The 27730-nt window shown below is 53.0% G+C and overlaps 1 protein-coding gene and 1 long non-coding RNA gene across 2 annotated transcripts in view; both read left to right on the top strand.

The window, feature by feature from the left end:
- Positions 1 to 1914: 1914 nt before the first annotated feature.
- Positions 1915 to 26936, top strand: LOC144736714 (transmembrane ascorbate-dependent reductase CYB561-like). The gene is made up of 6 exons (XM_078619341.1): positions 1915 to 2044; positions 16385 to 16766; positions 19144 to 19242; positions 21907 to 22010; positions 25077 to 25234; positions 26633 to 26936. Exons 2-6 carry the CDS (start codon positions 16562 to 16564, stop codon positions 26817 to 26819), a joined length of 753 nt encoding a protein of 250 aa, XP_078475467.1. The 5' UTR covers positions 1915 to 2044; positions 16385 to 16561; the 3' UTR covers positions 26820 to 26936.
- The window catches only part of LOC144736716 (uncharacterized), a 501200-nt gene continuing 478029 nt past the window's right edge, over positions 4560 to 27730 (top strand). Inside the window, exon 1 of the long non-coding RNA XR_013588804.1 lies at positions 4560 to 6074. This is a non-coding gene — a long non-coding RNA (uncharacterized LOC144736716). The remainder of the gene's footprint in view (positions 6075 to 27730) is intronic.

The following is a 27730-nucleotide window of genomic DNA, read 5'->3' as shown; positions in this document are numbered from 1 at the left end:
CCCCTTGTCTACCGAACCGGCCTTCAATAGGTGCTCGCAAACAGCACTTTCCCCAAAAGTCTACGGCTATACGGGGGATCGTTTGGCCGGATAGAAGGATCTAAAGTCTAAACGACCTGATTTGGTTGTGTAAAGATCGCCCTCTGTAAAGGAGGACGCTGCTGATGGACTGCAGTTGGAGGCAGTCGCCCTCCAGCAACAGCGGAGGGCAGAGGAGCGACGCTCTCACAACAACGGGCGGCTAAAACGAATATCTTTGGGATCGTGTGGAGCACAGGTGGTGTGCATTGGGCCAGTCATCTCAGTCGGGCAACCCATGGCACCCCGGGCCCGTGGTGCAATCAACGAGCCTTGAGGTGTGGGTGTGTGTGCCGACCCCAGTACTCGCCCTATCAACTTGCCACTGGTAATGCCGCTCACCAAATAGCCACGAATATTCGCTCTGACCCGAACCAATTAGCTGACCGGCCACTCGCCAACACATTCCTGCGGAGGGAGCTGGTAGGAACGTTGGGTTGCTCGGTCAATGGCCAGTGTCAACGGCGGCGTGGTGTATTCCGCAAATATGGCCGACTGTGAGGGAGAGCACAAGCCGGCGTGAGTAGGTAAAACGTTGAGTTTTATAAGGGCACCACGGGGTGACCAGCCCCTCACACAGAGAGAGACAACACAGAGACACACAGAGAGACACAAGCAGAGAGAGACACAAGCAGAGAGAGACACACACACAGAGAGACAACACAGAAACACACAGAGAGACACACAAACAGAGAGAGACACACAGAGACACACAGAGAGAGACACACACAGACACACAAGCAGAGAGAGAGACACACACATAGACACACAGACAGACACACAAGCAGAGAGAGAGAGACACACACATAGACACACAGACAGACACACAAGCAGAGAGAGACACACATATAGGCACACAGAGAGAGAGACACACATAGACACACAGACAGACACATAAGCAGAGAGACACAGAGAGACACACAGAGACACACAGAGAGAGACACACACACATAGACACAGACACACAAGCAGAGAGAGAGACTCACACAGAAAAACGCCGTCTCTGTGTCGAGGCCTTAAATAGAGGGGGGGGCAGAGGGGGAGTTGTGTGGAATTCCTGCCCATAGGGGCCGTCCATAAATGACGTCACGCACCTGGGGGGGGGGTCAAGAACATTTGTGACGATGTGTGACGAGGGGGGGGGGGGCTTGAGAAATGTGACGTCACATCAAAATGCGCAACTTTAAATAAATATAGACAACACGTTCTACTTAATTAAATATACATTTTAATAAATGTTTTCTCCTACAACATCAAAGTGCAGCGCCACATTAAATACGCACTACAATGACAATAGTTTAAAGCGATTTGAAGCATGTTTTATTTGGGGGGGGGCAGAGCTTTGTGACACCGTGTGACGAAGGGGGGGGGGTCCAAAATCGTCCAAAATCGCGTGACGTCATTTATGGACGGCCCCATAGCGGCCAGAGGAGAGAATGGACCCATACACAAGCACGGTAGAAAGCAAATTTAGTAAAATTAGGAAGTATAATGCAACACAGAGAGTCGCCCGCCCCCTATGGGCAGGAATTCCACACAACTCCCCCTCTGCCTAACCCCCCCCCTAGGTCGACTCAGCCTCAAATGAGTACCGAGTGTAAACATCGCCACGAGGGAGACAAAGGCGGATGTTACTCCCACCCACCATGCGTCGTGCCGGCACTCAGATGAGCGACTTACTCGCTCACAGCACTTGCCCCAACTGCCGCTTGTGCCCTCCTATGCGGCTGCGTCTTTATCTTTGGTGCGCACGTCACCCAGCCCAGCCCACGCCGCCCCGCCCCTCCCCCGCTACCCCTCCCCCACCACTACTGCCCTACCCCCCATGCCCCCCTCCCACCACTGCCCTGCCCCCCTCCCAATGGCTCAGAGCGAGAGGGAGAGGCCGGCACTTCGAACCCCGCGATGTTTCCTGGGCCACGTTGAATTCCCTCGGGGTCCGTGGACCGACTCCTCTTGCACACGCGTGAGTTCGTGAGTGAGTGGGTGGGTGAGCGGGTGAGTGAGTGAGTGAGTGGGTGAGTGAGTGGGTGGGTGGGTGAGTGAGTGGGTGAGTGAGTGGGTGTGTAAGTGAGTGAGTTGGTGAGTGAGTGGGTGTGTGAGTGAGTGAGTGAGTTCGTGAGTGAGTGGGTGGGTGAGCGGGTGAGTGAGCGGGTGAGTGAGTGGGTGGGTGAGTGAGTGGGTGAGTGAGTGGGTGTGTAAGTGAGTGAGTTGGTGAGTGAGTGGGTGTGTAAGTGAGTGAGTTGGTGAGTGAGTGGGTGTGTGAGTGAGTGAGTGAGTTCGTGAGTGAGTGAGTGGGTGAGTTCGTGAGAGAGTGAATGAGTGGGTGTGTGAGTGAGTGGGTGAGTGAGTGTTTGAGTGAGTGTTTGAGTGAGTGAGTGTTTGAGTGGGTGAGTGAGTTCGTGAGTGGGTGTGTGTGTGAGTAAGTTCGTGAGTTCGTGAGTGGGTGAGTGAGTGTGAGTGAGTGAGTGTGTGTGTGAGTGAGTGTGAGTAAGTGAGTTCGTGAGTGAGTGAGTTCGTGAGTGAGTGAGTGAGTGTGTGAGTGAGTGAGAGAGTGAGTGGGTGAGCGAGTGGGTGAGTGAGTGAGTGAGCGAGTGAGCGAGAGGGCGAGTGGGCGAGTGAGCGAGTGGGTGAGTGTGTGAGTGTGTGTGCGGTACAGACGGTGCGGTGTGGGATGTTTGCACACAGCGTTGTAACACGGTGAGGTTTTTTTCTTTCTCTGGAAGATTTTATCTGGTTTATCCCAGGATGTTTCTGTTGCGCGTCGTCGCTTTCAGATGTTCTCTGTTCGACCCAATAGCCGCATGTCTCACGGGGCGATACCTAATACATGAAACTTGAAACTAAACATTAGCGCCGACTTGGGGAGACAAAGGCGGCCGGGCGTGGGGCTGGCCAAGCCACCCCCTCGTGTTGCAGTGCCGGCCTCGGCAGGTGCTGCTCGCTAACAGCACTTGCCTCAACAGTCTGTCACAGGTTCGATCCCGACCCTGACGCCTGCTGCTGTATATTTGGAGTTTGCGTGTCTCTCTCTCATCATCATCATCACGGTGGCTAGGATATGTTAACTACCTCGCGTGGTGTACAGGAGGTCGTGGGTTTAATCCCGACCCTGACATCTGCTGCATATTTGGAGTTTGCGTGTCTCTCTCTCATCATCATCATCACGGTGGCTAGTAGATGTTAACTACCTCGCCTGGTACACAGGAGGTCGTGGGTTCGATCCCGACCCTGACGCCTGCTGCTGTATATTTGGAGTTTGCGTGTCTCTCTCTCATCATCATCATCACGGTGGCTAGGATATGTTAACTACCTCGCGTGGTGTACAGGAGGTCGTGGGATTAATCCCGACCCTGACGCCTGCTGCTGTATATTTGGAGTTTGCGTGTCTCTCTCTCCGTGGTCGCGTGGATTTTTTCCCGGTCCTCCGGTTTTTCCATCCACAATTAAGAATCAACATCACGCGTTTAGAGTATTTGTCTGCTATACATTGCCACGTAAGAAGACACTTCGTTGAGCTATCGTTTGTGCTCAGGTTGCTTTTGAAAAAGAGCTACACCCGTAGCTCAGTGCTGCCTTACCTTGTGAAATAAAAAATAAAAATCGTTTAGTTTAGAGCAGTAGTCTTTAACCTTTACCGCAGCCTTGCACCCCTTTGGTTCTCACTCGTAAAATAAATTACAGTGCTAATAAACACACGGATGGTTTGATGACACAAAGTAGTTGTTACTTGCGTGGCCGTGCTTAGTTTGTGTTTTATTATTATTTACCTTCTAAAAATATCTGTCCATGTCTCGCAGCCCAGGTTAAGAACCACTGGTGTAGTGGAGAGTAGTGTATAGTGTAGTGTATAGTGTAGTGTAGTGTTTAGTGTAGTGTATAGTAGTGTTTAGTGTAGTGTATAGTAGTGTTTAGTGTAGTGTATAGTAGTGTATAATAGTGTATAATAGTGTAGTGTATAGCGTAGTGTATAGTGTAGTGTATAGTAGTGTATAGCGTAGTGTATAGTAGTGTATAGTGTAGTGTATAGTAGTGTATAGTGTAGTGTATAGTAGTGTATAGTGTAGTGTATAGTAGTGTATAGTGTAGTATATAGTAGTGTATAGTGTAGTGTATAGCGTAGTATATAGCGTAGTGTATAGTATAGTGTATAGTAGTATTTAGTGTATAAGTTAAGAACCACTGCTTTAGAGAATGCCATCGTTCAGGCCGTCGAGGAGCGTGAGTGGGGCTTGGTCACAAGGGATGGGATGAAGGCCGGTGGATCCAGCTCGGCGTTCTTCATTGCAAGGCCCACGGCCCAATGACAGCCCCTGGTAGCCTTCAGTGCGGCCCCCTCCACAATTCACACAGAGTGACAACACCGCCCATCATCATCATCATCATCCTCGCGCTGTCAAACCCCCAATGATTTTCAATTGTGCGGTGACCCCCCTCGCACTGATGATGTCTTATCAGTGAAAGTGCCTCAACCCCCCCCCCCCCCCACTGAAAACACTGGTCAACAAAAACAAATTTCTGGCCTGGACTTTTGCAGCTGTTTTAGACTAATTTCAGGGTGCTGATTCCAAATCTGATCTCAGATTTGCTCTATCACATCTCATTTTTATGCTATCGGCATACCCCATTTTCATTGATTTTACCCGAAATTAACTCTGTCACTTATGATTGCAAGTTGTTGCGAGTCAGTGACTGCTTTAGTGTTAAAATATGGTGCTGTATTTTTAGGATAGTGTGTTCATAATATCATTTTATGTAGATATCCACATTTATTTAATATTTTTCTTCTGCAGTTTTTATTGAAAATGCAATATTTGATATCTCAAAAAACCTGATGTGATAGACAAAAACTGATGCCAGATTTGGAATCAGCACCCCGAAATTACTTTACAACCGTTGGAATACCTTATGCCAGAAAAAAGTGTGTTGACCAGTGAAATGAGTGAAGAACCGTGGGCTGGAACATTGCGTTGAGTGCCAAGGAATTTCGAGCCTCCTGGAGCACGTGCCGCGAGGAGATGGAGCGATGGGATCGTTCCATCGAAGGATCGCGAGAGATGGCCTTCATCCAGCGGTGGATTGGCCATGGCTGGTGGTGATGACGAGTCACTATGTATGCATACAGTACGTGTGTACAGGTGTGTCTGTGGTAATTGTAATGAGATAGGGTGGGAGGGAAATCCCTATGACCTCTTTGCCTGCGCTAAGAAAAGCTGTCTCGGGTGTGGACCAATCAATTTCAAGGACAGTGCATACATTATCAGAGTTGTCTTTTTATTTGCATTTTGACCGCAAGTGTTCTGGTTAATACAAACATGATCCCTTGTATAAAGGTGTCAGTTTGGTTGCCAGTTAAAAGGGTAAAAAGCTATTACTATACGTCTGATGTAAAAGTGTATCCTTTCCCCGAATCTCCCCCCATTAACACAACTGGCGTGCTTGCGTCCGTGGATGGAATTCCTTTCCAGCTCAGACCCCGCTTGCTTGCCCATCGCCACATATATAATCACCTTTTGTTGTAACAGCTCTCTCGCTGGTTCAACAGTTCCACTGCTGGATGAAACTTTTCCCGCCTGATGATGACCGCTTGTGTTGCGATAAAAACGTCGTGATTTATTTAATTTTTATACCTACGTGACTTTACCGAAAGAACCAACGAGTATATGGATTCCTGCAGTCACGAAAGCTTCAAATCAGGATTGAAAGTTTATCCTGATGAACAGTTTTTTTTTTTGGAAAACTGGCATGTGAATTGTGGTCACGTGACATTCGAAAATCACTTTGAATTCAAAGGTCAAGCGAGGTTGCAACTGGGTTCTCCGTCAGAGATGTGACAACATGATTCCATTCTAGATTTGAAGCTTTCGTGACTGCAAGGATTCATACTCTTAGTTTTTTCGGTGAAGTCACGTAGGTAAAAAATGAAATTAATAATAATATAAATAAAATAATAAAAATCACGACGTTTCGGAGGCAACACAAGTCTCCGTCATCAGGTGGGACCGTCACAGCCAGATTTGCTGTATCAAGTGAGGCAGGGATTCCAAGATGCAAGTTCTTAAATACAAGTTAAGGGGGAGAAGGGGGGAGGAGCTTATCAGAATGTGGTAGCCAATGAATGGAACGTATTGGGAGGGGGGGCGGGGCTAAAAGAAAACACGAGGTGTACGTGTTTGTTGCGCAAGCCCCTGTTGGTGCACATGATAACGTATTCGAAGGGGGGGGCGGGGCTAAAAAAACATGATTCCAGCTTCGGGGGGGGGGTGCTTAATTCAGGATGTTGGGCTTTTCAAATGGCCTTTAAAGATTTTTTTTTGGGGTTAGATCACGTAAATGTATAAATGTGTCGTCAAAACCCACCACCACCCGACACAGCCAACTAGTAAGGGTTGTCAAGGCGCTCTTCCCCCTCCATCCCAGCTTAAATAGACGCTCCAAGCCCAGGACGTGTCATTCAGACTGTTTTCTCGACAGACCTGTTCTTCACCTAAGGACGGCTGCTTGCGTTGTGGCCGAAACGTCGTGAAAATTATTTTATTATGTTTTATTTTTATTATTTTATTATTTCCATTCTACGTGACTTTACCGAAAGAGCCAAGAAGATGAATTCCTGCAGTCACGAAAGCTTTAAATCGAAATTTAGTAAGGGTTGTCATGTAAACAGAACGTGGCCAATTCGTCACTAGCACAGCACCACCGGTTGTGTGTTGGAGAGCCAAGCCACAAACATTAACGACACGTTGATATATTTTACGCGATCTAACCCAAAAACAACTCTATCATGGATGACATTTGTTCGCGAAAGCCAACTGCGCGTTAAACCGGCCTTTAAAGAGTCGCGCAGAGGCCAATTTCTTTTGGAGCGCAAGACAGTGGCCGTAAGCAACATTGGAGAGCATCATTACAACACCACCGACTGCGCTACCACCAGCAAGCGCGGTGATGCAATGATGCGGCCGAACAGCTGGAGTAGTATCGGCGCTTCGGAGGAAAAACGCTGCTTATCTTATCGTAGGAGATGTGGCAAGCGCCTTGGGAAGTTCCTTGCAGAAGTGACGACGGTGTATTGGTCAGTGCTTTGTAGGCGACAGAGGAGGAGACGTCTGTGTGCGTTTGCGTGTGAACTTCTTTCGCACAGTACACGGCCGACCGGTGCTAATCGGGAAAGACAATAGAGTGAACACCAAATAAGTAATATTTAAAAATACTTTTTTAAAAACACGCTTTAATGAAATGTACCGTACTTGTAATGGCAAAACTCTACGACTCCAGGAAGTGGCCCCGAAGCTTGTCATAATGTAAGGCACCCGTGGTCAATCACAGCCGAAGTCAGTTGAGCGTGGACAATTAGACCCAAGCCGAAACATCTATATATATAAAATCGCAAATCTGTCTGTCTGTCTGTGTGTGTGTCTGTGTGTGTGCCTGTCTGTCTGTGTGTCGCCGGACCATACGCAGTTTCATTGGACGAAATGTGAGGGATTTGCGAGACACGATTGGTCCGTTTGGTTTTCCACGGCGGTTGCCCCTGGCAACGGGTAGCGACGCATTCGCTGCGGGGTGGACGCCATTTTTAATTCCCGTAAAAAATATGCGCACGCATTAACACGCGACTCTGAGGTAAATTCATCAAAGTTTCACGTCCTCTTCACTCCCCCCCCACCACAATGTGTGCAATTACTATTATAGGCTCGGTAGATAATAAAATTATAGCGATTAGACAATATTATTGTTGCGCGGGGGGGGGGGGGGTAACGGCCCCGGTACCCAGCCTCAGCCGGATGGGCAATCTAGGCGAGGCCGGAGGCTCTGCACGGTACTAGGCCTCGACACCCAGCACGCGACTCTGAGGTAAATTCATCAAAGTTTCACGTCCTCTTCACTCCCCCCCCACCACAATGTGTGCAATTACTATTATAGGGTCGGTAGATAATACAATTATAGCGATTAGACAGTATTATTGTAGCGCGGGGGGGGGGGGGGGGTAACGGCCCCTGTACCCAGCCTCAGCCGGGTGGGCAATTTAGGCGAGGCCGGAGGCTCTGCACGGTACTAGGCCTCGACACCCCACCACACTATAGGCCCTACATATTACTGCACAGCGGCCCAGGAGATCGTGGCTGGGGGGGGGGGGGCAGGGGTAGCAGCCCATCTGTGTATATATGTAAGGTTATTAAGAAATATATTTTTCACCCGGGCAACGCCGGGTACTTATGCTAGTAACATATAAAAAATAATGTTTAATAATATATTTTTTTATGATAGAATATAGTATTGTCATCAGTATGACATAAGTATACCAAGTTTGCAACCGATACCACATTGGGAAGTGGGTTAAAATTGAGTTACAAGATTTGAGGATACGACAACAACAACAACAGAGTGAGTTAAATAAAAGCGTGTAAAAAAAAAACAGTTATAAAATAAGTTAGTTTTGAAACTAGATTTAAATGTGCATGTGTTGTGTGCGTGTACGTATGTGTGCTTGTGTATGGCGATTATCTGAACGGGTCCTGGGCCTCCCCTAGGTCGACTCAGCCTCAAATGAGTACCTGGTGCGGTGTGTAAACATCGCCACTGGGGAGACAAAGGCGGTCGGGCGTGGTGCTGGCCACCCACCCCCTCGTGTACCGTGCCGGCCTTCATAGGTGCTCGCTAACAGCACTTGCCCCTACAGTCTGTGAAGGCTATATGGGGGATCTTTGTGTGTGTGTGTGTTCGATGGGGAACGGTAGTGTAGCGGTTAGCGCGCTGCACTACGATCCTGGCGACCCCAGTTAGATTCCCGCACACGGCCACTAACAACAATGACGATGATCTGAACCGGTCATGGGCCTCCCCTAGGTCGACTCAGCCTCAAATGAGTACCTGGTGCGGTGTGTAAACATCGCCACTGGGGAGACAAAGGCAGCCGGGGGTGGGGGGTACCGTTCCAGCTTTCATCGGTATGCTCGCAAACAGCACTTGCCCCAAAACGTCTGTTAAGGATCTTTGTCTTTGTGTATTTATGTGCGTGTCGGGGGGGGGGGGAGCGGTGGCGCAGTGGTTAGCGCGCTGGGCTCACGATCCCTCGCCCCGCGGCTAACGTCTCAACCGGTTGGGCAGGCCTCTCCCACCTTTTGAACGAGTGTCTCTTGACCATTGGCGACGCAACATATATGTGGTGACGCTGCTGATCCATGGAATTGCTGACACGCACAGCTTGCCCTGACAGCCTGCGTCGGCTGCTATTAGGGCGACAGCGATAGGGGGGGGGCGAGGGGGGGGGGTCTCATATTCACAACACTCCGATGCACTGGAGACTTGACACTCCGTTTTATACTGGTAGGAACCCACTGGTTCCACCAGCCCACAGGGGATTATTGTGTCCGTCCGTCGTGCAGGGAGGGGCTGGGTGGGAAGGGAGGGGAGGGTGGGGAGGGGCTAGGAGGGGCTGGGTGGGGAGGGTGGGGCTGGGTGGGGAGGGGGCTGGTCACCCCGTGGTGCCCTTATAAAACTCAACGTTTAACCTACTCACGCCGGCTTGTGCCCGCCCTCACAGTCGGCTATATTTGTGGAATACACCACGCCGCCGTTGGCCCTGGCCATTGACCGAGCAACCCAACGTTCCTACCAGCTCCCTCCGCAGGAATGTGTTCACGCACACTCCGGTGTCATCCTTGCAGCAGCAGCAGCGGCGGCGGCGGCTTTCTGGTTGGCCATCGAACAAAGACGGTCGCTTTCGGACGTGCTTTTGTGCGGCCGTCTGGAACGCTCTTCCTTCCGATATTAAGAAGCCACCGGAGCTACGCGCTTTTAAATCATCTCGATTGAAAACTCATTTCTTTATCACTGCCTTTTGTGTGCTCAGTTTTTTGTCCTTCCCCCCCCCCCTCGTACCTCTGATTCAGCACGGTTGGCTACGTACGGCGCGAAAGAAGTTCAACATGTATCGGCTCACACAGAGACCCATAGACTCACACAGAGACCCATAGACTCACACAGAGACCAATAGACTCACACAGAGACCCATAGACTCACACAGAGACCCATAGACTCACACAGAGACCCATAGACTCACACAGAGACCAATAGACTCACACAGAGACCAATAGACTCACACAGAGACCCATAGACTCACACAGAGACCAATAGACTCACACAGAGACCCATAGACTCACACAGAGACCCATAGACTCACACAGAGACCCATAGACTCACACAGAGACCCATAGACTCACACAGAGACCAATAGACTCACACAGAAACCCATAGACTTGTGGGGGCCGTTGGCCCCCGGGGTCCCTCCCGCCTTCATCCCCTATTCCGTTTACGTTACACCACCTCCCTATTACCCGCTACGGTTTCGCCGGCATTCGAACGCGACGCCCCTACTTTTACAGCCTCGCGCCCACACGCTCACACTGCTCGACAAGATCACGCGAGGCCACGCTTCGCTATTAATGATTTATTATCTGTTACCTGGTAATTGATGTTAAATCAGTGAGTCGACGAGGCTGGCCTGTTCCACTAAACCTGTACCTATTCCCTATCTATCGGCTATTATCCTACTTCAGCTCCCCACTCACCGTCAAGTGTCCACGGCGGTCCGCTGATCCTTGTGCTAACAGCGTACCTCGGCGCGTCGCACGGACGTCCGGGTCGCTGGCTGGAGCTGCTGCTGGTCCTCTGGCGCTGGAGACCAGAGCGATTTCCCCTTTGCGCCCCCTATTTATCCTCCCTACCTCAAAGGGATGCGGCTCTGAACAATGGGCTCGCGACCCTCTGGCACGCGCACGGCAGTTTCGGGCGCTTTTGGTATGCTAATCAGTGTGCGGCGTGCGCGGCGTACATCCGAATTAATCCCTTACCCTCCCTAACAATGGGGCCTGCGCGCTCAAGCGCAACCATCCCAACCTTCCGTGACTATGCGCAAGAGCCCCTGCGGTCCTGCTACTCATGCTGTCCCGTCCTTCCCCTGCTGGCCCCGTCGACACGTGGGGGGGGGGGGTGTGTGTGTGGGGGATGCGTTTCAACCGCGGTGGCCGAATGCCCCTCGCCGCGGCCATACCATCTTAAGGCCGGTCGCAGCGCCGCGGTGCAACGTAGCGTCGGGGGAGGCCGTCCAATTCCCTGATCGCCGGAAACCGTGAGAGTTAATCCCGATAAGGGTTTCTCGGATAAAAACCGGTCGATCAGGTGTCCTCCCCTTCCAGCTCTATGGGGGGGGGGGGGGAATGCGTGCGGGTGTGTTCATGTGAGGTGAGGTGAGGGGGACGAGGGGATGGCTCCGTTGCTTGGTGGTGGCGAGGTCGGGGATGGGGCGCCTGCCGAACGGCTTCGTGGCGGCGGCATCACAGACTCACACAGACTCACACAGAGACCCATAGACTCACACAGAGACCCATAGACTCACACAGAGACCCATAGACTCACACAGAGACCCATAGACTCACACAGATACCCATAGACTCACACAGATACCCATAGACTCACACAGAGACCCATAGACTCACACAGAGACCAATAGACTCACACAGAGACCCATAGACTCACACAGAGACCCATCGACTCACACAGAGACCCATCGACTCACACAGAGACCCATAGACTCGCACAGAGACCAATAGACTCGCACAGAGACCATAGACTCACACAGAGGCCAATAGACTCACACAGAGACCAATAGACTCACACAAAGACCAATCGACTCACACAGAGACCCATCGACTCACACAGAGACCAATAGACTCACACATAGATCCATAGACTCGCACAGAGACCCATAGACTCGCACAGAGACCCATAGACTCACACAGAGACCCATAGAATCACACAGAGACCCATCGACTCACACAGAGACCCATAGGCTCACACAGAGACCCATAGACTCGCACAGAGACCCATAGACTCACACAGAGACCCATAGACTCACACAGAGGCCAATAGACTCACACATAGACCCATAGACTCGCACAGAGACCCATAGACTCACACAGAGACCCACAGACTCACACAGAGACCCATAGAATCACACAGAGACCCATCGACTCACACAGAGACCCATAGGCTCACACAGAGACCCATAGACTCGCACAGAGACCCATAGACTCACACAGAGACCCATAGACTCACACAGAGGCCAATAGGCTCACACATAGACCCATAGACTCGCACAGAGACCCATAGTTTATTGGCTTCCCCCACACCTCCGATTAGCACGATTGGCTACGTACGGTGCGAAAGAAGCAGTGCCGGCCCGAGCCTCTTGGGGGCCCTAAGCAGAATTTGATTTGGGGGCCCCCCTCCCACCACGCAGACTCATCTGTGCTAGAAGATTATTGACACAAATGTCACACTCCTCGGTCCTTTTCTTTTTTCTTTTTTCGGCACCAGAGGGATACGTCCTTTTTTGTGACATGGCTTAGGCGTATTTATTATCGTGACGTACAATTGCGCGCACCTGCCCGCGCCCGCGCCCGCGCCCACGCGAATTGTCAATGAGCCGTGACATCCGTGAGCCGTGACAAAGCAGCAGTTGTCGACAGAATTTTCTTGTCTTGAATCATTTATTCATTCATTCATTAATTCATTTATATCACTTGTTTAAGTTATTTAATTGTAAAAAAAACGATTCGGGGGCCCCCTGGTGGCCAGGGGGCCCCAAGCAGCCGCTTAGTTCGCTTATGCCTCGGGCCGGCCCTGGAAAGAAGTTCAACACACAGTAACACAATCACAGTGCTGGCCGCAACAGCGTACGCGTCGGGGCATTCTGTTGGGGTTTTTTTCATGCACTGAGTATGTGCGCTTTCTACCCAGTTCCTGTTGATTGTTTACACACGAAGCAAACGTAGCGCCTTGACTACGAACACTTGGCAGGAGGGAGGGTTGTCAAATCACCCACACGAATGCCGCAACAACTCTCCCTTCCCATGGGAGGCGTCGAGGTGTAGTAATATTTATTAGTCATACCCTGGCTCGCCAGGAGAAGAAAAGTTCGGACTTATATCGTCTGTTTCCTGTGTATGGGATCGAGCGTTCTCCCCTTTCGCGCGCGTGCGTTTGCTCTCCGTAACCTGGTTTTCGCCCACATGGCACAAGGTGGCGGGCCTTCATATGTGCTCGCGAACAGATCTTGCCTCAAGTGAAAGGATCTTTGTTTTGATTGTGTAGTATCGTCTGTCTCTTTTGTATGGGATTGAGCGTTCTCCCCTTTCGCGCGCGTGCGTTTGCTCTCCGTAACCTGGTTTTCGCCCACATGACATAAGGTTGCGGGGCCTTCATATGTGCTCGCGAACAGATCTTGCCTCAAGTGAAGGGATCTTTGTTTTGATTGTGTAGTGATGCGTGCACTGTATGCTCAGATGTTGGGGTGAGGGTTTGTGGTCTCGGTTTGCGGTTGAGTTCGGAACAGCTCACGGCGGGTGCGCAGGCAGAGGTCAGACCAGAGGCTTGGCACCATCATTGCAACCACCAAACACAGCCACCCACCACACACTGTCACCAGCACACACAAACACCACCATCACCACACCATCACCACTACCACACACAATCACCACCACACCATCACCACTACAACACACCATCACCACTACCACACACAATCACTACCACACCATCACCACCACCACACCATCACCACTACCACACACAAACACCACCACCACACCATCACCACTACTACACACAATCACCACCACACCATCTCCACTACCACACACCATCACCACCACCACACACAAACACCACCACCACCACCACCACCACACCATCACCACTACCACACCATCACCACTACCACACAATCACCACCACACCATCACCACTACCACACAATCACGACCACCACCACACCATCACCGCGACCACACACAATCACCACCACCACCACACCATCACCATTACCACACAATCACCACCACACCATCACACACCATCACTGCGACTACCAAACACAGCCACCCACCACACACTGTCACCAGCACACATAAACACCACCACCACACCATCACCACTGCCACACAATCACCACCACACCATCACCACTACCACACAATCACCACCACACCATCACCACTACCACACACAATCACCACCACCACGCCATCACCACTACCACACACAATCGCCACCACATCATCACCACTACCACACCATCACCACGACCACACACCACCACCACCACTACCACCACACACTACCACCACTACCACCACACACAATCACCACCACCACCACACACAATCACCACCACACACAATCACCACCACCACCACACGATGACCTCTACCACCACACACCATCACCACCTACACCACACCACCACCACACACCATCAATACCACGGCGCCTGTGCCAGGCTAGGTGCACGTTGAGGCCACGTGAAGTGTCGGAGGCTCGTTGACAGGAGGAGGTCAGGGGACAGACCCTGCAGGTGCCATGAGTCGGCTGACTGAGATGACCGATAGATGCACCACCAGCTGCACCCCCTGCTGTGCCAGGCTAGGTGCAGGAGGAGGTCAGGGGACAGACACAGCAGGTGCCATGGGTCGGCTGACTGAGATGACCGATAGATGCACCACCAGCTGCACCCCCTGCTGTGCCAGGCTAGGTGCAGGAGGAGGTCAGGGGACAGACACAGCAGGTGCCATGGGTCGGCTGACTGAGATGACCTACAGATGCAACACCAGCTGCACCCCCTGCTGTGCCAGGCTAGGTGCAGGAGGAGGTCAGGGGACAGACACAGCAGGTGCCATGGGTTGGCTGACTGAGATGACCTACAGATGCACCACCAGCTGCACCGCCCACTGTGCCAACTTGCTGCGTTTTATCCGCCCGGCGCTCGGCTCGTTGTTGTGAGCGTCGCTCCCTCTGCCCTCCGTTGTTGTTGCTGCTGGAGGGCGACTGCCTCCAAACTGCCCAGCAGCAGCAGCAGCAGCGTCCTCCTCCTGCACAGAGGCCGATCTTGACGACTCCGCTGACAGGAGGAGGTCTCGGGGCAGACCCCGGTGGGCGAGGCTGCGCCGACTCTACAGAGCATGGCAAAAGTCCTCGTGTGCGAATACCTGGGGAGGAGGTGGGGGGGCGGGGGGGCGGGGGGCGGGGGGGTTTGGGGCTGGGGGGCGGGGGGTTGAGAATGGGGGGCGGGGAGGTTGGGGGGCGGGGGGGTTGGGACTGGGGGGCGGGGGGATTGGGACTGAGGGGCGGGGGGGTTGGGGCTGGGGGGCGGGGGGGTTGGGGCTGGGGGGCGGGGGGGGTTGGGGCTGGGGGGCGGGGGGGGTTGGGGGGCGGGGGTGTTGGGACTGAGGGGCGGGGGGGTTGGGGCCGGGGGGCGGGGGGGTTGGGACTGGGGGGCGGGGGGATTGGGACTGAGGGGCGGGGGGGGTTGGGGCTGGGGGGCGGGGGGGTTGGGACTGAGGGGCGGGGGGGTTGGGGCTGGGGGGCGGGGGGGTTGGGGCTGGGGGGCGGGGGGGTTGGGGCTGGGGGGCGGGGGGGTTGGGGCTGGGGGGCGGGGGGGGTTGGGACTGGGGGGCGGGGGGGTTGGGACTGGGGGGGCGGGGAGGGGGATGGGACTGGGGGGCGGGGCTCACCCAACAATGGAACCGGTCTAACGACATTCAGTGACCTCGCCTCCAGGGCGGGTCGCTTGCGGCACTTCGCTCTTCACGGCAAGTGTTGCATGTCTTCGTCATCGCGCTGGGCGTGAGACGACCCCCGTGGGGGAGTGTTTTGATGGTAACAGCCACAAAGAATTTGCGGAGTTGACTGACAGCCAAATATATTTCTTTTTTATTATTATTTACATGCATTGTAATTTTTTTGCAAACCACGCCAGAATGTGTGATGCTGATCGTGGTGATCGTGCCATGGTGTGATCGCGTTCGATGACGGGAGTGTGCGCGTCTTCATCCGCAGTGCCGGTGGTGATGTTGTGGGGAGCGGTGGCGCAACGGTTAGCGCGCTGCCCCACGAACCCGGCGACCCGAGTTCGATTCCCGCTCACGGCCGAACACGCAGTGACGATTATCTGAACCGGTCCTGTTACGTCGCCGCTAGGGAGACAAAGGCGGCCGGGCGTGGCGCTGGCCACCCACCCCCTCGTGTGCCGTGTCGGCCTTCACAGGTGCTCGCTAACAGCACTTGCCCCCTACAGTCTGTCGAGGCTATACGGGGGATCATTGTCTTGTTTTTGTGTTGGCCACCCACCCCCTCGTGTGCCCTGTCGGCCTTCACAGGTGCTCGCTAACAGCACTTGCCCCTACAGTCTGTCGAGGCTATACGGGGGATCATTGTCTTGTTTCTGTCTCCCCTGTCACTCCCGTAGACGGAACAAAGCGAGAAATTCATCCGGCCGGAATAAAAAAACAACAGCGGACAGACCCCGACGGTGCCAGGCCCTGACCTCAGTGCCCCGGGGCATTGTGGGCTTCCAGGCGCGGTTCGGTGGTGGTGGTGCGGCGGCGGTCGGCAGGAGGTGAGAGCGGCGAGGGTCGGCGCGTCCATGGAGGAGACGGAGCCGCCGGGCGGCGAGCTGCAGAGGCTGCCCTGGTTCGTGGCCGCCTCGCAGGTGCTGGGCCTGCTGTGCGTGGTGCTAGTCGCCGTGTGGACGGCGTACTTCCGTGGCGGCTTCGCCTGGGAGGGCGACCTCCTCTTCAACGTCCACCCGCTCTGCATGGTCATCGGCATGGTGTTCCTCTACGGGGAAGGTGGCAGCTCGCCCCGCACGCCCGCCGATCCGCACGTCCCCTCGCCAACCGATTTGCTTGCTCACTCACTCGCTCGCCCACTCGCTCGCTCACTCCCTCGCTCACCCCCTCACTCACTCGCTTGTCCGCCCGGCCACTCACTCAATTGCTCGCTCAGTCACTCACTCGCTCCCTCGATCGCCCCCTCACTCGCTCACCCCCTCACTCGCTTACCCCCTCACTCACTCGCTTGTCCACCCGGCCACTCACTCAATTGCTCGCTCACTCACTCACTCACTCACTCCCTTGCTCGCCCCCTCACTCGCTCACCCCCTCACTCGTTCACCCCCTCACTCGCTCACCCCCTCACTCGCTCACCCCCTCACTCGCTCGCTTGTCCGCCCGGCCACTCACTCAATTGCTCGCTCACTCACTCACTCGCTCCCTCGATCGCCCCCTCACTCGCTCACCCCCTCACTCGCTCACCCCCTCACTCGCTAACCCCCTTACTCGCTCACCCCTTCACTCGCTCACCCCTTCACTCGCTCACCCCCTCACTCGCTCACCCCCTCACGCGCTCACCCCCTCACTCACTCACCCCCTCACTCGCTCGCTTGTCCACCCGGCTACTCACTCAATTGCTCGCTCACTCACTCACTCGCTCCCTCGCTCACCCCCTCACTCGCTCACCCCCTCACTCGCTCACCCCCTCACTCGCTCACCCCCCTCACTCGCTCACCCCCTCACTCGCTCGCTTGTCTGCCCGGCCACTCACTCAATTGCTCGCTCACTCACTCACTCGCTCCCTCGCTCACCCCCTCACTCGCTCACCCCCTCACTCGCTCACCCCCTCACTCGCTCACCCCCTCACTCGCTCACCCCCCTCACTCGCTCGCTTGTCCGCCCGGCCACTCACTCAATTGCTCGCTCACTCGCGCACTCGCTCCCTCGCTCGCCCCCCTCACTCGCTCGCTTGTCCGCCCGGCCACTCACTCAATTGCTCGCTCGTTCGTTCACTCGCCTGCCCGTTCATCCCCTTGCCTGCCCGCACGCTCGCTCACTCGCTCACTCGTCCACTCACCTACTTGCTCAGTCACTCACTCACTCACTCACCTGCCTGCTTGCCTGCCCGTTCGCTCGCTCGCTCGCTCACCTCGTCCACTCACCTACTTGCTCAGTCACTCGCTCACTCACCTGCCTGCTCGCTTGCCTGCCCGCTCGCTCCCTCCCGGTACCACTGCTTAGCACAATTGGCTACAAACAGTGCGCAAAAAATTAAACAAACATGCATACATACGCACTCGCCCGCTCACTCACTCACTTACTACCCCGCTCACTTGCGCAGGCAGACGCTATGTATGTATGTTGAACTTCTTTCGCACTTTACGTAGCCAACCGAGCTAATCGGAGGTGCAGGAGAAGAACAACAGAGCACAGTTGCCACAGCATGAATGAAATCCAGTTGATTGATGTGGGTGGATTTTTTTTATTTAAAGCTTTCGTGACTGCAGGGATTCATATTCTTGGTTCTTTCGGTAAAGTCACGTAGAAGGGAAATAATAAAATAATAAACATATATTTTTATTAATTTAACACGTAGTATATGTTTATTATTTTATTTTTAATTATGATTTTTTCCCTTCTACGTGACTTTACCGAAAGAACCAAGAATATGATGTGAGTGGATTTACTTTTAATTAATTTCTCTTGAATCAACGCACAGCAAGCTGGGTTCGATTCCTGCTCACGGTGACGGTTAATCTGAAGGAGTCCTGTGCCTCCCCTAGGTCGACTCAGCCATAAATGAGTACCTAGTGCGATGTGTAAACATCCCTTATGGGGAGACAAAGGCGGTCGGGTGTGATGCTGGCCACCCACCCCCCTCGTGTGCCGTGCCGGCCTTCATAGGTCCTGCTCGATAACAGCACTTGCCCCAACAGTCTGTGTAGGCTGTGCAGGGGATCTTTGTATTTGTCTGTGTAGGAGTGGGGGGCGGTAGTGTAGTGGTTAACGCTCTGCGTTACGAACCCGGCGATTCCCGCAGACGGCGAAAACCAGTGACGATTATATGAACCGGGCCTCCCCTAGGTCAACTGAGCCTCAAATGAGAATCCACTTCGGTGTGTAAACATCGTGTCTGTGGAGACGATGCAGGCCTGGCATGGTGCTGGCCACCCGCCTTCATAGGTGCTGCTCGCTAACAGCACTTTCCCCAACACGGAGGGGTTTTTTGTTTACACGTAAGCTTTTGCTATTGATGGTATCCATAACAAAGGTTTTTTTTCATGAGTTAGATCGCATAAATACAAATGCGTCGGTAGTCTGTTGAATTCTGCACGGGTTGGGCTGGGTGCGGGGTGTGATCTTCGTCTTTGTGCGACTCCCTGCTTCCCGACAGCCATCCTCATCTTCAGGATCTTCAGGAACGAGCCGAAGAAGAGCGTGAAGGTCATACACGGCATCGTTCACGTCGGCGCCCTCATCGCCGCCATAATCGGTGAGCCTCCGCTCCCCGAGCGTCTTCGCGCTCAATACGCGTCCGCACGTACGTAGAACTTCTTCCGTGCCGTGCTGGAGCCAGCCGTGCTCATCGGAGGTGCTGGGAGAAGGACAACAAACTGAACACGAAAATCACTTTGAAGGAATTGTGTTTGTCAATCTCGATGATTGATTTCATCTTATGTTAATGAGATTCATATCGCGCCTTCACCAAGGCGCTTTACAGCAATTATACAATTGTACATAGCATGATCATAATTTGAAATAAAGAATTGGGTTATTCTTTTGGTTCTTTCGGTAAAGTCACGTAGAAGGGAAATAATAAAATAATAAAAATAAAACATAATAAAATAATTCTCAGACGGCCGCAGAAGCGCATCTGAAAGCGCGCGATGCGGTGACCATCTTATTTCAACGGCTAGCCAACAGCCGTTGCTGCTGCGAGGGTGAACGGAGTTCGCGTGGTCACGGTTAGTGCTGTTTGACGAGGTCACCAAGGTATTGTGGTTCAGTCGTTCCAGTCCCGCTCGTGCTAGCAGTGTTGCATCACGGGACAAATCGTCCGTCACACGGGCGGCGCTCTGATGTGTTCCCGGCTCGCGCTGCGCGCTGTTCGATGAATCCCTGCAGTCACGAAAACTTTAAATCGAAACTAAATTGGGTTGCTAACTCTCTCGCTCGATCGCACAGTTGTTGCCGAGTCGCCGCTTGGCTCGGCTTTCTTGGGTGGCTTGGAGATGTTAACGACCTCGCCTGGTGTGGAGGAGGTTGTGGGTTCGATCCCGACCATGATGCCTGCTGCATGTTTAGAGTTTGCGTGTCCTTCCCGGGGTCACGTGGATTTTTCTCCGGGTGCCCCTGGTTTTTCTCTCCAACTTTGAGAATCAACTTGCGTTACGAGTATTTGGCAGCGATCAATGTCCACATGATAAGCCACTTCGTTGAGCCATCACTTGTGGCCAAGTCACTTTTTAAAAAGAGCTGTATAGCTCAGTGAGCCTAAGCTGGTGAAATAAAAAAAAAAGTTTACTTTAGTTTCGGAGCCATACCCAGGCTCGCCAAGAGGTACAGCAAATGTGGACTCCACCTGTTCCACCTGTGTGGGATCGAGCGTTGCTCCCTTGCACGCACGCGTGGGTTTTCTCCTACTCCGCGTATTAGCACTCGTTAATTGACCCTTAACGCCTTAATATATAGAGGGCTGCAGAGCTTGGCCAATTGTTGACCCCGACTCACCGCGGAGGCTGCTGCTGCTGCTGCTGTTGCTGCCTTCCCCGCTCCTCGACTGTGGTCCCTCCTCCTGGCGTCTCCGAGTCGTCATCCCCCCTCTCTGTCTGTGTCTGTACGACAGCGAGCAAATACCGTGCAGTTGTGGCGCGGCGTTTACACGGTGACGTCGTCATCACGACGTGTGCCCGGCCAACGTTCTTGGTTTGCTTTGTCTGCGGCGTGCAGATCTAGGCGAAGACGACGTTAGCTTGCAATAAGAAAGTTTGTTAATGACAACAACAACAAAAAACAGACTGTACGTTCCGCCAGAGTGCTGTACGGTGACCTCACTGCATCGTCGGCTCTGTGTTGAAACGTGCGCGTGCGATGTCACCGGAGGGTTTTTGTTCTTGTTGTTTTTAAACTCCAGTTTGCTGTACAAAGGTGGAACACATTTCTTGAACTGAGGGGAGGTTATTACAGTATGGGAAGAGCTGGGTATGCGGGGGGGGGGGGGAGCAAAGAGACGATGACGACGACGATGATGATGACGATGACGACGAAGGCGACGATGATGACGACGATGATGATGACGAGGACAACGACGATGACGATGATGCCGACGACGATGATGATGACGACGATGACGATGACGGCGAAGACAACGATGATGATGACGACGACAAAGACGATGACGAAGACGACGATGACAATGACGACAATGACGGGAGAGGGAATTCCAGAATGGAGCAGGGCGAGGGAAGAAGCAGTGTGGTGAGTGGGCGAGCGGGTGAATGAGTGAGCGAGCGAGTGAATGGGTGAGTGAGCGAGTGAATGGGTGAGTGGGCGAGTGAATGGGTGAGCGAGCGAGCGGGTGATGGAGTCACATCGTGATCCTTAGGTGGCACGTGTGCGTGTGTGTGTGTGACGCGTCTCGTAGTAGTGTAGCGGTTAGTGCGACGCGCTACGAATGCGGCAACCCGAGTTCGATTCCCGCTCATGGTCAACACCAGTGACGATTATATATTATCTGAACCAGTCTTGGGCCTCCCCTAGGTCGACTCAGCCTCAAGTGAGTACCTAGTGCGATGTGTAAACATCGCCCACACCACCCCCTCGTGTGCCGTGCCGGCCTTCATAGGTGCTACTCGCTAACAGCACTTGCCCCAACAGTCTGTTAAAGCTATGCGGGGTGATCTTTGTACGTGTGTGTGTGTGTATTTGCGCGTGTGCCGGCCTTCATAGGAACTACTAGCTCACAGCACTTGCCCCAACAGTCTGTTAATGCTATGCGGGGTGATCTTTGTACGTGTGTGTGTGTATATTTGTGCGTGTGCAGGCCTTCATAGGAACTACTAGCTCACAGCACTTGCCCCAACGGTCTGTTAAGGCTACAGAAGTGGGGGTTGGGGGGAACCTTCGTCTTTATCTTTGACGCATGTCGCCCCCGCAGGACTGGTGGCCGTGTTCGACTTCCACCAGATGAAGGGCTTCCCGCACCTCTACAGCTTGCATAGCTGGTGCGGCCTCGGCTTGGTCATCCTCTACTTCGTGCAGGTGATCGCGGCGTGCGCCCCCCACCCCACCCCCACCCCTCCCACCCCCATGGGATAGAATCGGAAATGTTCGTAATAACCTTCTCGAGACGGCTCCTGGAATCAGTCCTTTATTTTCCACTTCCACAGTTTACACACACACGCTCCCCGTTGCTGGCAGGCAACGGGAAGCGGGCAGACAGCCAGCGAAGTCGCACCGCGCACACGTGGCACCCAGAGCCCCGTACGCGCGTGGCTCCTGCTATCTCCGTTCCCAGGTCTGCTCCCGACTCCTCCGTCTCTCCCCCCTCTTAACCCCTCGGTCACGTGGTACCCCTAAGCCAATCTCCAGTAGTCCGCATCGAACATTCCAGATCACTCCCCGTCAACCTCCCGGGACCACGCCTCTGATCCGGCTTCCCATTAGCTGAGGCCAAGATCGGCCAAGCCAATCACCTTAGCTAACATGCCGTGATCACGCCGAGATCATGCTCCCAGGCTCTCCCCTCATTGGCTACAAAGCGGGACCGGCAAGCCGATCGCCACGTGAGTCATACATGGCTCTCATTACATGTTTATCAAGACTGATGTTCCAATACGGGCGGTTCAGCAGGTGAGGGCCCCCCCGCACTGGGCCTGACTGTTTGTCGCTAACGAATAAGAGGGGGCCCTGCGTTGATTCATCTCCGGATCCTCCAGTTTTTCGCTCCACATTTAGAATCAGCATCACGTGTTGAGAGCATTTGGCTGCTGTACATGTCCACACAATAAGCAGCTTCGTTGAGCTATCATTTGTGATAGCCTGGTCGCTTCTGAAAAGAGCTATATTGATCAGTGGGCATTACCTGGTAAAATTAAAAGAGTTCATCTTCTTGGTTCTTTCGGTAAAGTCACGTAGAAGGGAAATAATAAAATAATAAACATAAAACATAATGAAATATTAATTTTTATTTCATTATTTCCCTTCTACATGACTTTACCGAAAGAACCAAGAAGATGAATCCCTGCAGTCACGAAAGCTTTAAATCGAAATTTAAAAGAATTTAGTTTTTAAACTAGATTCGAAGCTTTCGTGATTGCAGGAATAACTATTTGCTTATTTCGGTAAAGTCACGTTGAAAATAAAAGAAATAGTAATAAAATACGACGTTTCGGTCGCAACAGAAGCAACCATCATCAGGTAAGAATGAATGATTAAACCACAGACACTGGAACAGCATAGGCAGACACACGTGCAGAGAGAGACACACACAAAGACACCGAGCGAGACACACACCAAGACCTGTCAGTTTTGTTGTCAGATAAAAGGGTAAAACAACAATTATCATATTTTGCTACTGGCAAAGGAGGTTCCAATGGTGTAAATGCTTACCCCGAGCTCTCATACTCTGACGGTGCATTGTCTTTGAGTTGTGCGCCTTTTGGCGTCATCTGGTCCGACACCATGTGAGACGAGGCTCTAAGAAAAGCTGTCTCGGGTGTGGACCAATCAACTTCAAGGACAGTGGATACATTATCAGAGTTGTGTTTTTTGTTTGCATTCCGACCGCAGGTATTGTGGTCAATGCAAGCATAACTCCTTGTAAAAAAAAAGTGTCAGTTTTGTTGCCAGATAAAGGGTAAAAAAACAATTATTATAAAAACCAAAGAGTAGCTTAATTTTTAGTTTTAGCCAATTAGTAAGGGGTTGGCATGTTATAACAAACCCACGACCTCCTGCATACCGAGCGAGGGAGCTAACATCTCGCCACCGCGGCTGCAATCGGGTGGTGGCGGGTTTTAGCGAAGCGTTCATATTTCGCGCGATCCAGCCCAAAAAGAAACCTTCAGTGTGGATGTGCTGTTATGTTTGTGTGGGAGAGCGCCGTTAATAGACCAGCGGCGTCTCGTCTCATCATGGCCTATTGTACAGGGTGTTTAAAAAAGATGGACCCAATTTCAAAGCAGTATATTTCACGATGGCAACATGTCACAATTACGCAAAAAGTTACAAACGGTTTAACGAGTTATTAAGTTTTACTAACCATTTTATAAATGCTCTATGTGCCCTCCACCTGCTGTACGGACAACATCGAGACGATAGTTGAATTCGTCCCAAACGCCTCTCAAAGTGTCTTCTGCCGTGATTCTGTTCTTGAGGTCATCCAGATTAGTCGCTAGTGGTGGCACAAAAACACGACGGGTCTTTGACGTATTCTCACAAGAAAAAGTCGCAGGGTGTGATGATGTCCGGGGATCTTGAGGGCCAAGAGTGTAGCGCCAAGTCTTGGGGTCCCATGCGACCTATCCAACGTTGAGGCAGCGTGTCTCGCGAATGACTGCGGCTAGGGGCTGTTTGTGCGAGTGGTAATCATTTTAAATTCTAGATTTGAAGCTTTCGTGACTGCAAGGAATCATATTCTTAGGTTTTTTCGGTAAAGTCACGTAGGTAAAACATCAAAATTAATGAAAATAAAATAAAATAAAAACAAAAATCACGACGTTTCGGAGGCAACACAAGTCTCCGTCATCAGGTGGGACCGTCACAGCCAGATTAGCTGCATCAAGAATAAAAATAATTTTAAACTCTATGCCCCGCCCTCTCTATGCCCCGCCCTCTCTATGCCCCGCCCTCTCTATGCCCCGCCCTCTCTATGCCCCGCCCTCTATGTGCCCCGCCCTCTCTGTGCCCCGCCCTCTCCGTGCCCCGCCCTCTCTATGCCCCGCCCTCTCTTTGCCCCTCCCTCTGTGCCCCGCCCTCTCTGTGCCCCGCCCTCTCCGTGCCCCGCCCTCTCTATGCCCCGCCCTCTCTATGCCCCTCCCTCTATGTGCCCCGCCCTCTCTGTGCCCCGCCCTCTCCGTGCCCCGCACTCTCTATGCCCCGCCCTTTCAAGTGGTAAGAGTTTCATTCATGGGCGGTTCGTGGTTGCAGAGATATAGCGATTTCAAATCGGGTGCATCTTTTTTAAACACTCTGTATAGACAAGGAGATAGCAGATCAGCTGGGAGCCATTTTTGGCGTCTGTACGACGGAAATTTGGAATGACCGTGGCCCGCAAACTGTCAACTGATCTCAAATTATGGATGTTTTGTCTCCTCTTTGCCGCAGTGGCTGCTGGGGTTCGGCTTCTTCCTGTTCCCGCGGGCAGCGCAGGAGTCGCGCTCCGCCTACCGCTCCCTCCACACCTTCTTCGGCCTAGCGCTCTTCGCGCTCTCCATCGCCACGGCAATGATGGGTCTCACCGAGAAGCTGATCTACGCCATAGGGTGTGTGACTGCTCCCCCCCCACCACCACCACCACCCCGACACGCACACACTAAGACAAAGATCCCCCTCATAGCCTGTAACAGACTGTTGGGGCAAGTGCTGTTAGGGAGCACCTATGAATTCGATCCGGCCGAACAAAAGCTGTTTAGGCATGCGGTGACTTGGCATGCGGGCTACATGGCCCAGCCAACGCAGCCTTGCCTGCCGGAGGAGCTCACCGATGGGACTTTGTCCACATCTTTCAAGGATTTGTGAGCTCCTCACACAATCCAGCCTGGTTAAACCCAGGATGGATCATAGGCAGGCCAGCCTAAATGTTTCTAACCAGCAAAGATATTCCATTAGGGGGGTCCACGTTTCGCAAGCATAGAGAAGAGAGGAAATGACTGTGGCCGAGAAGACCTGAAGATTCGTGCGGAGCGACAGACCAGGTAGCTTCCACACAGCGTTACGCAACCGATGAAAAGATAATGCCGCTCGACTGATTCGGAGTGAGACCTCTGCTGTTATAAGCACATTGCCCAGATATGGGAAACTCTCCACTCTCTCCACAACTACTCCATCACCAATTGAGAGTTGTTGGGGTGGAGTGTCCGATGGTACAAAATTCCCTGATAGGTGCTTAGTTTTGGTGGGGCTGATGGTAAGGCTCCACCTCTTAGTGGCAAGCTCCAGGTTTAGCAGCAGCACCTCCAACTACTCCTCTGAGTGAACAGCTATTACCAGATCATCGGCATACATACCATGGTTGAGAAATAAGCAGCCATCCCTTGACTGCACCCGGGCATCGATCAGCCTCCCATTATATCTGTACCAGATGGAAATTCCCCCAGTACAGCTATTGAAGGCTTCACGAACTACGTGGTCAAAATAGATGTTAAATAATGTGGGAGCTAGAGGACATCCCTGTCGCACCCCAAGGTGTACAGCGAATGGCTCCGACTCCCGGCCACGTCGTTTTACCCGGGCCCGCTCACCATCATGAAGGTCCTTAATGATCGTGAGCAGAGGGTCAGGGGCTCCGAAAGCACGAAGAACAACCCAGAGCCCAGGCCTACTGATGGTATCATCGGCCTTGACCAGGTCAAGAAAGCAGAGATGTAGGTCTTGTTGGAATTCCCTACACCTCTGCTGTAGCAAACGGACAGAAAATATGGCATCCATGCAGGACCGCCCTTTCCTGAAACCACATTGAGGCTCCGCAAGCCTCTCCTTACATACACCCACACACACAAACACCCACACACACACACGGGCGTGTGCGGGTTGCGTTGGGTGTGATGTTGGCTGTGTTTGTCGCTATGGTTGTTTGTTGTGATGATTGTGTCGTTTGCTGTGTTTGTGTTGGTTGTGCGTTGGTTGCGACTGCCACGATTGTCGCGCTGGCTCGGCCGCAGGGACCGGTACGGCGAGTACCCGGCGGAGGGGATCCTCGCCAACTGCCTGGGCCTGGCACTGATCGCGTTCGGCACCGCGGTGGCGTACGTGGTGACGCGCGACGAGTGGTGCTACCGGCGGCACGACGGCGAAGAGGCGCCGCTCTCACTGCACTTCCAGCGGTTCAGCGACGAGCGCGCCGACTGAGCGCACCGACTGATCCACACGCTCCTGCCTTAGACTCAGACTCCCTCCCCCCTTCCTTCCCTCTCTCCCCCCATCCCTCTGTCCCTTCCCCTCCCCTCCCTCCCTTCCCCCCCTTCCCTCCCCCCCCATCCCTCCCTCCCCTGCTCCCCCCTCCCTCCTTCTCCTCCCTCCCTCTCCTCCCTCCCTCCCTCTCCTCCCTCCCATCCCTCCCTTCCCTGCTCCCCCCTCCTTCTCCTCCCTCTCCTCCCTCCGTCTCCTCCCCCCTCCCTTCCCCCCTCCCTCCGACCCCCTTCCCTCCCCCCCCTTCCCCCCTCCCTTCCCCTCTTCCCTCCCTCCCTCCCCCCCTTCCCTCCCTCCCTCCCCTGCATCGCTCCCCCCCCTCCCTCCGTCTCCTCCCCCACCTCCCTCCCTCTCCTCCCTCCCTCCCCGTAGTCACATTGATTTTTCTCAGGGTCTCTCCCCCGGTTATCCCGTCCACATTTTGAAACATGCGTTTAAAATATTTGGCTGCTATAAATTCGCACGCGATAAGCCACTTCGTTGAGCATTTGTGATCGCCAGGTTGCTTCTAAAAAAAGAGCTATATGGCTCAGTGGGCCTTACCTGGTAATATATAAAGTTTTTTCTTAATAAAAACAAAATGTTTATAGTTAATAGGTTGTGTCCGAGCTCGCTGGTTTCAAGTATCAAAAGAAAAAAATCCGATTAGCACGGTCGGCTATGTAGAGTGCGAAAGAAGTCCACACAGAATCAGAACTATTTAATTACGCTTGAGGAATCCGATGAGCTATTAAGCTCTTTTCTTTTCACAGATGACCAGTAGGGAGGGGTCAGAACGTTACGACCAAAAAAAAGGCAAAGTTTCGAGCGAGTCAAACCTGTAAATACGTCTTGAGACTAGGCGGACGACT

The sequence above is a fragment of the Lampetra planeri genome, chromosome 62 (genome assembly GCF_965212315.1).
Source record: "Lampetra planeri chromosome 62, kcLamPlan1.2.h2, whole genome shotgun sequence".
Taxonomy (NCBI): Eukaryota; Metazoa; Chordata; class Hyperoartia; order Petromyzontiformes; family Petromyzontidae; genus Lampetra; species Lampetra planeri.
Note: the sequence above shows the minus strand (reverse complement) of the source record. Positions and strands in the feature narration are given on the sequence as shown.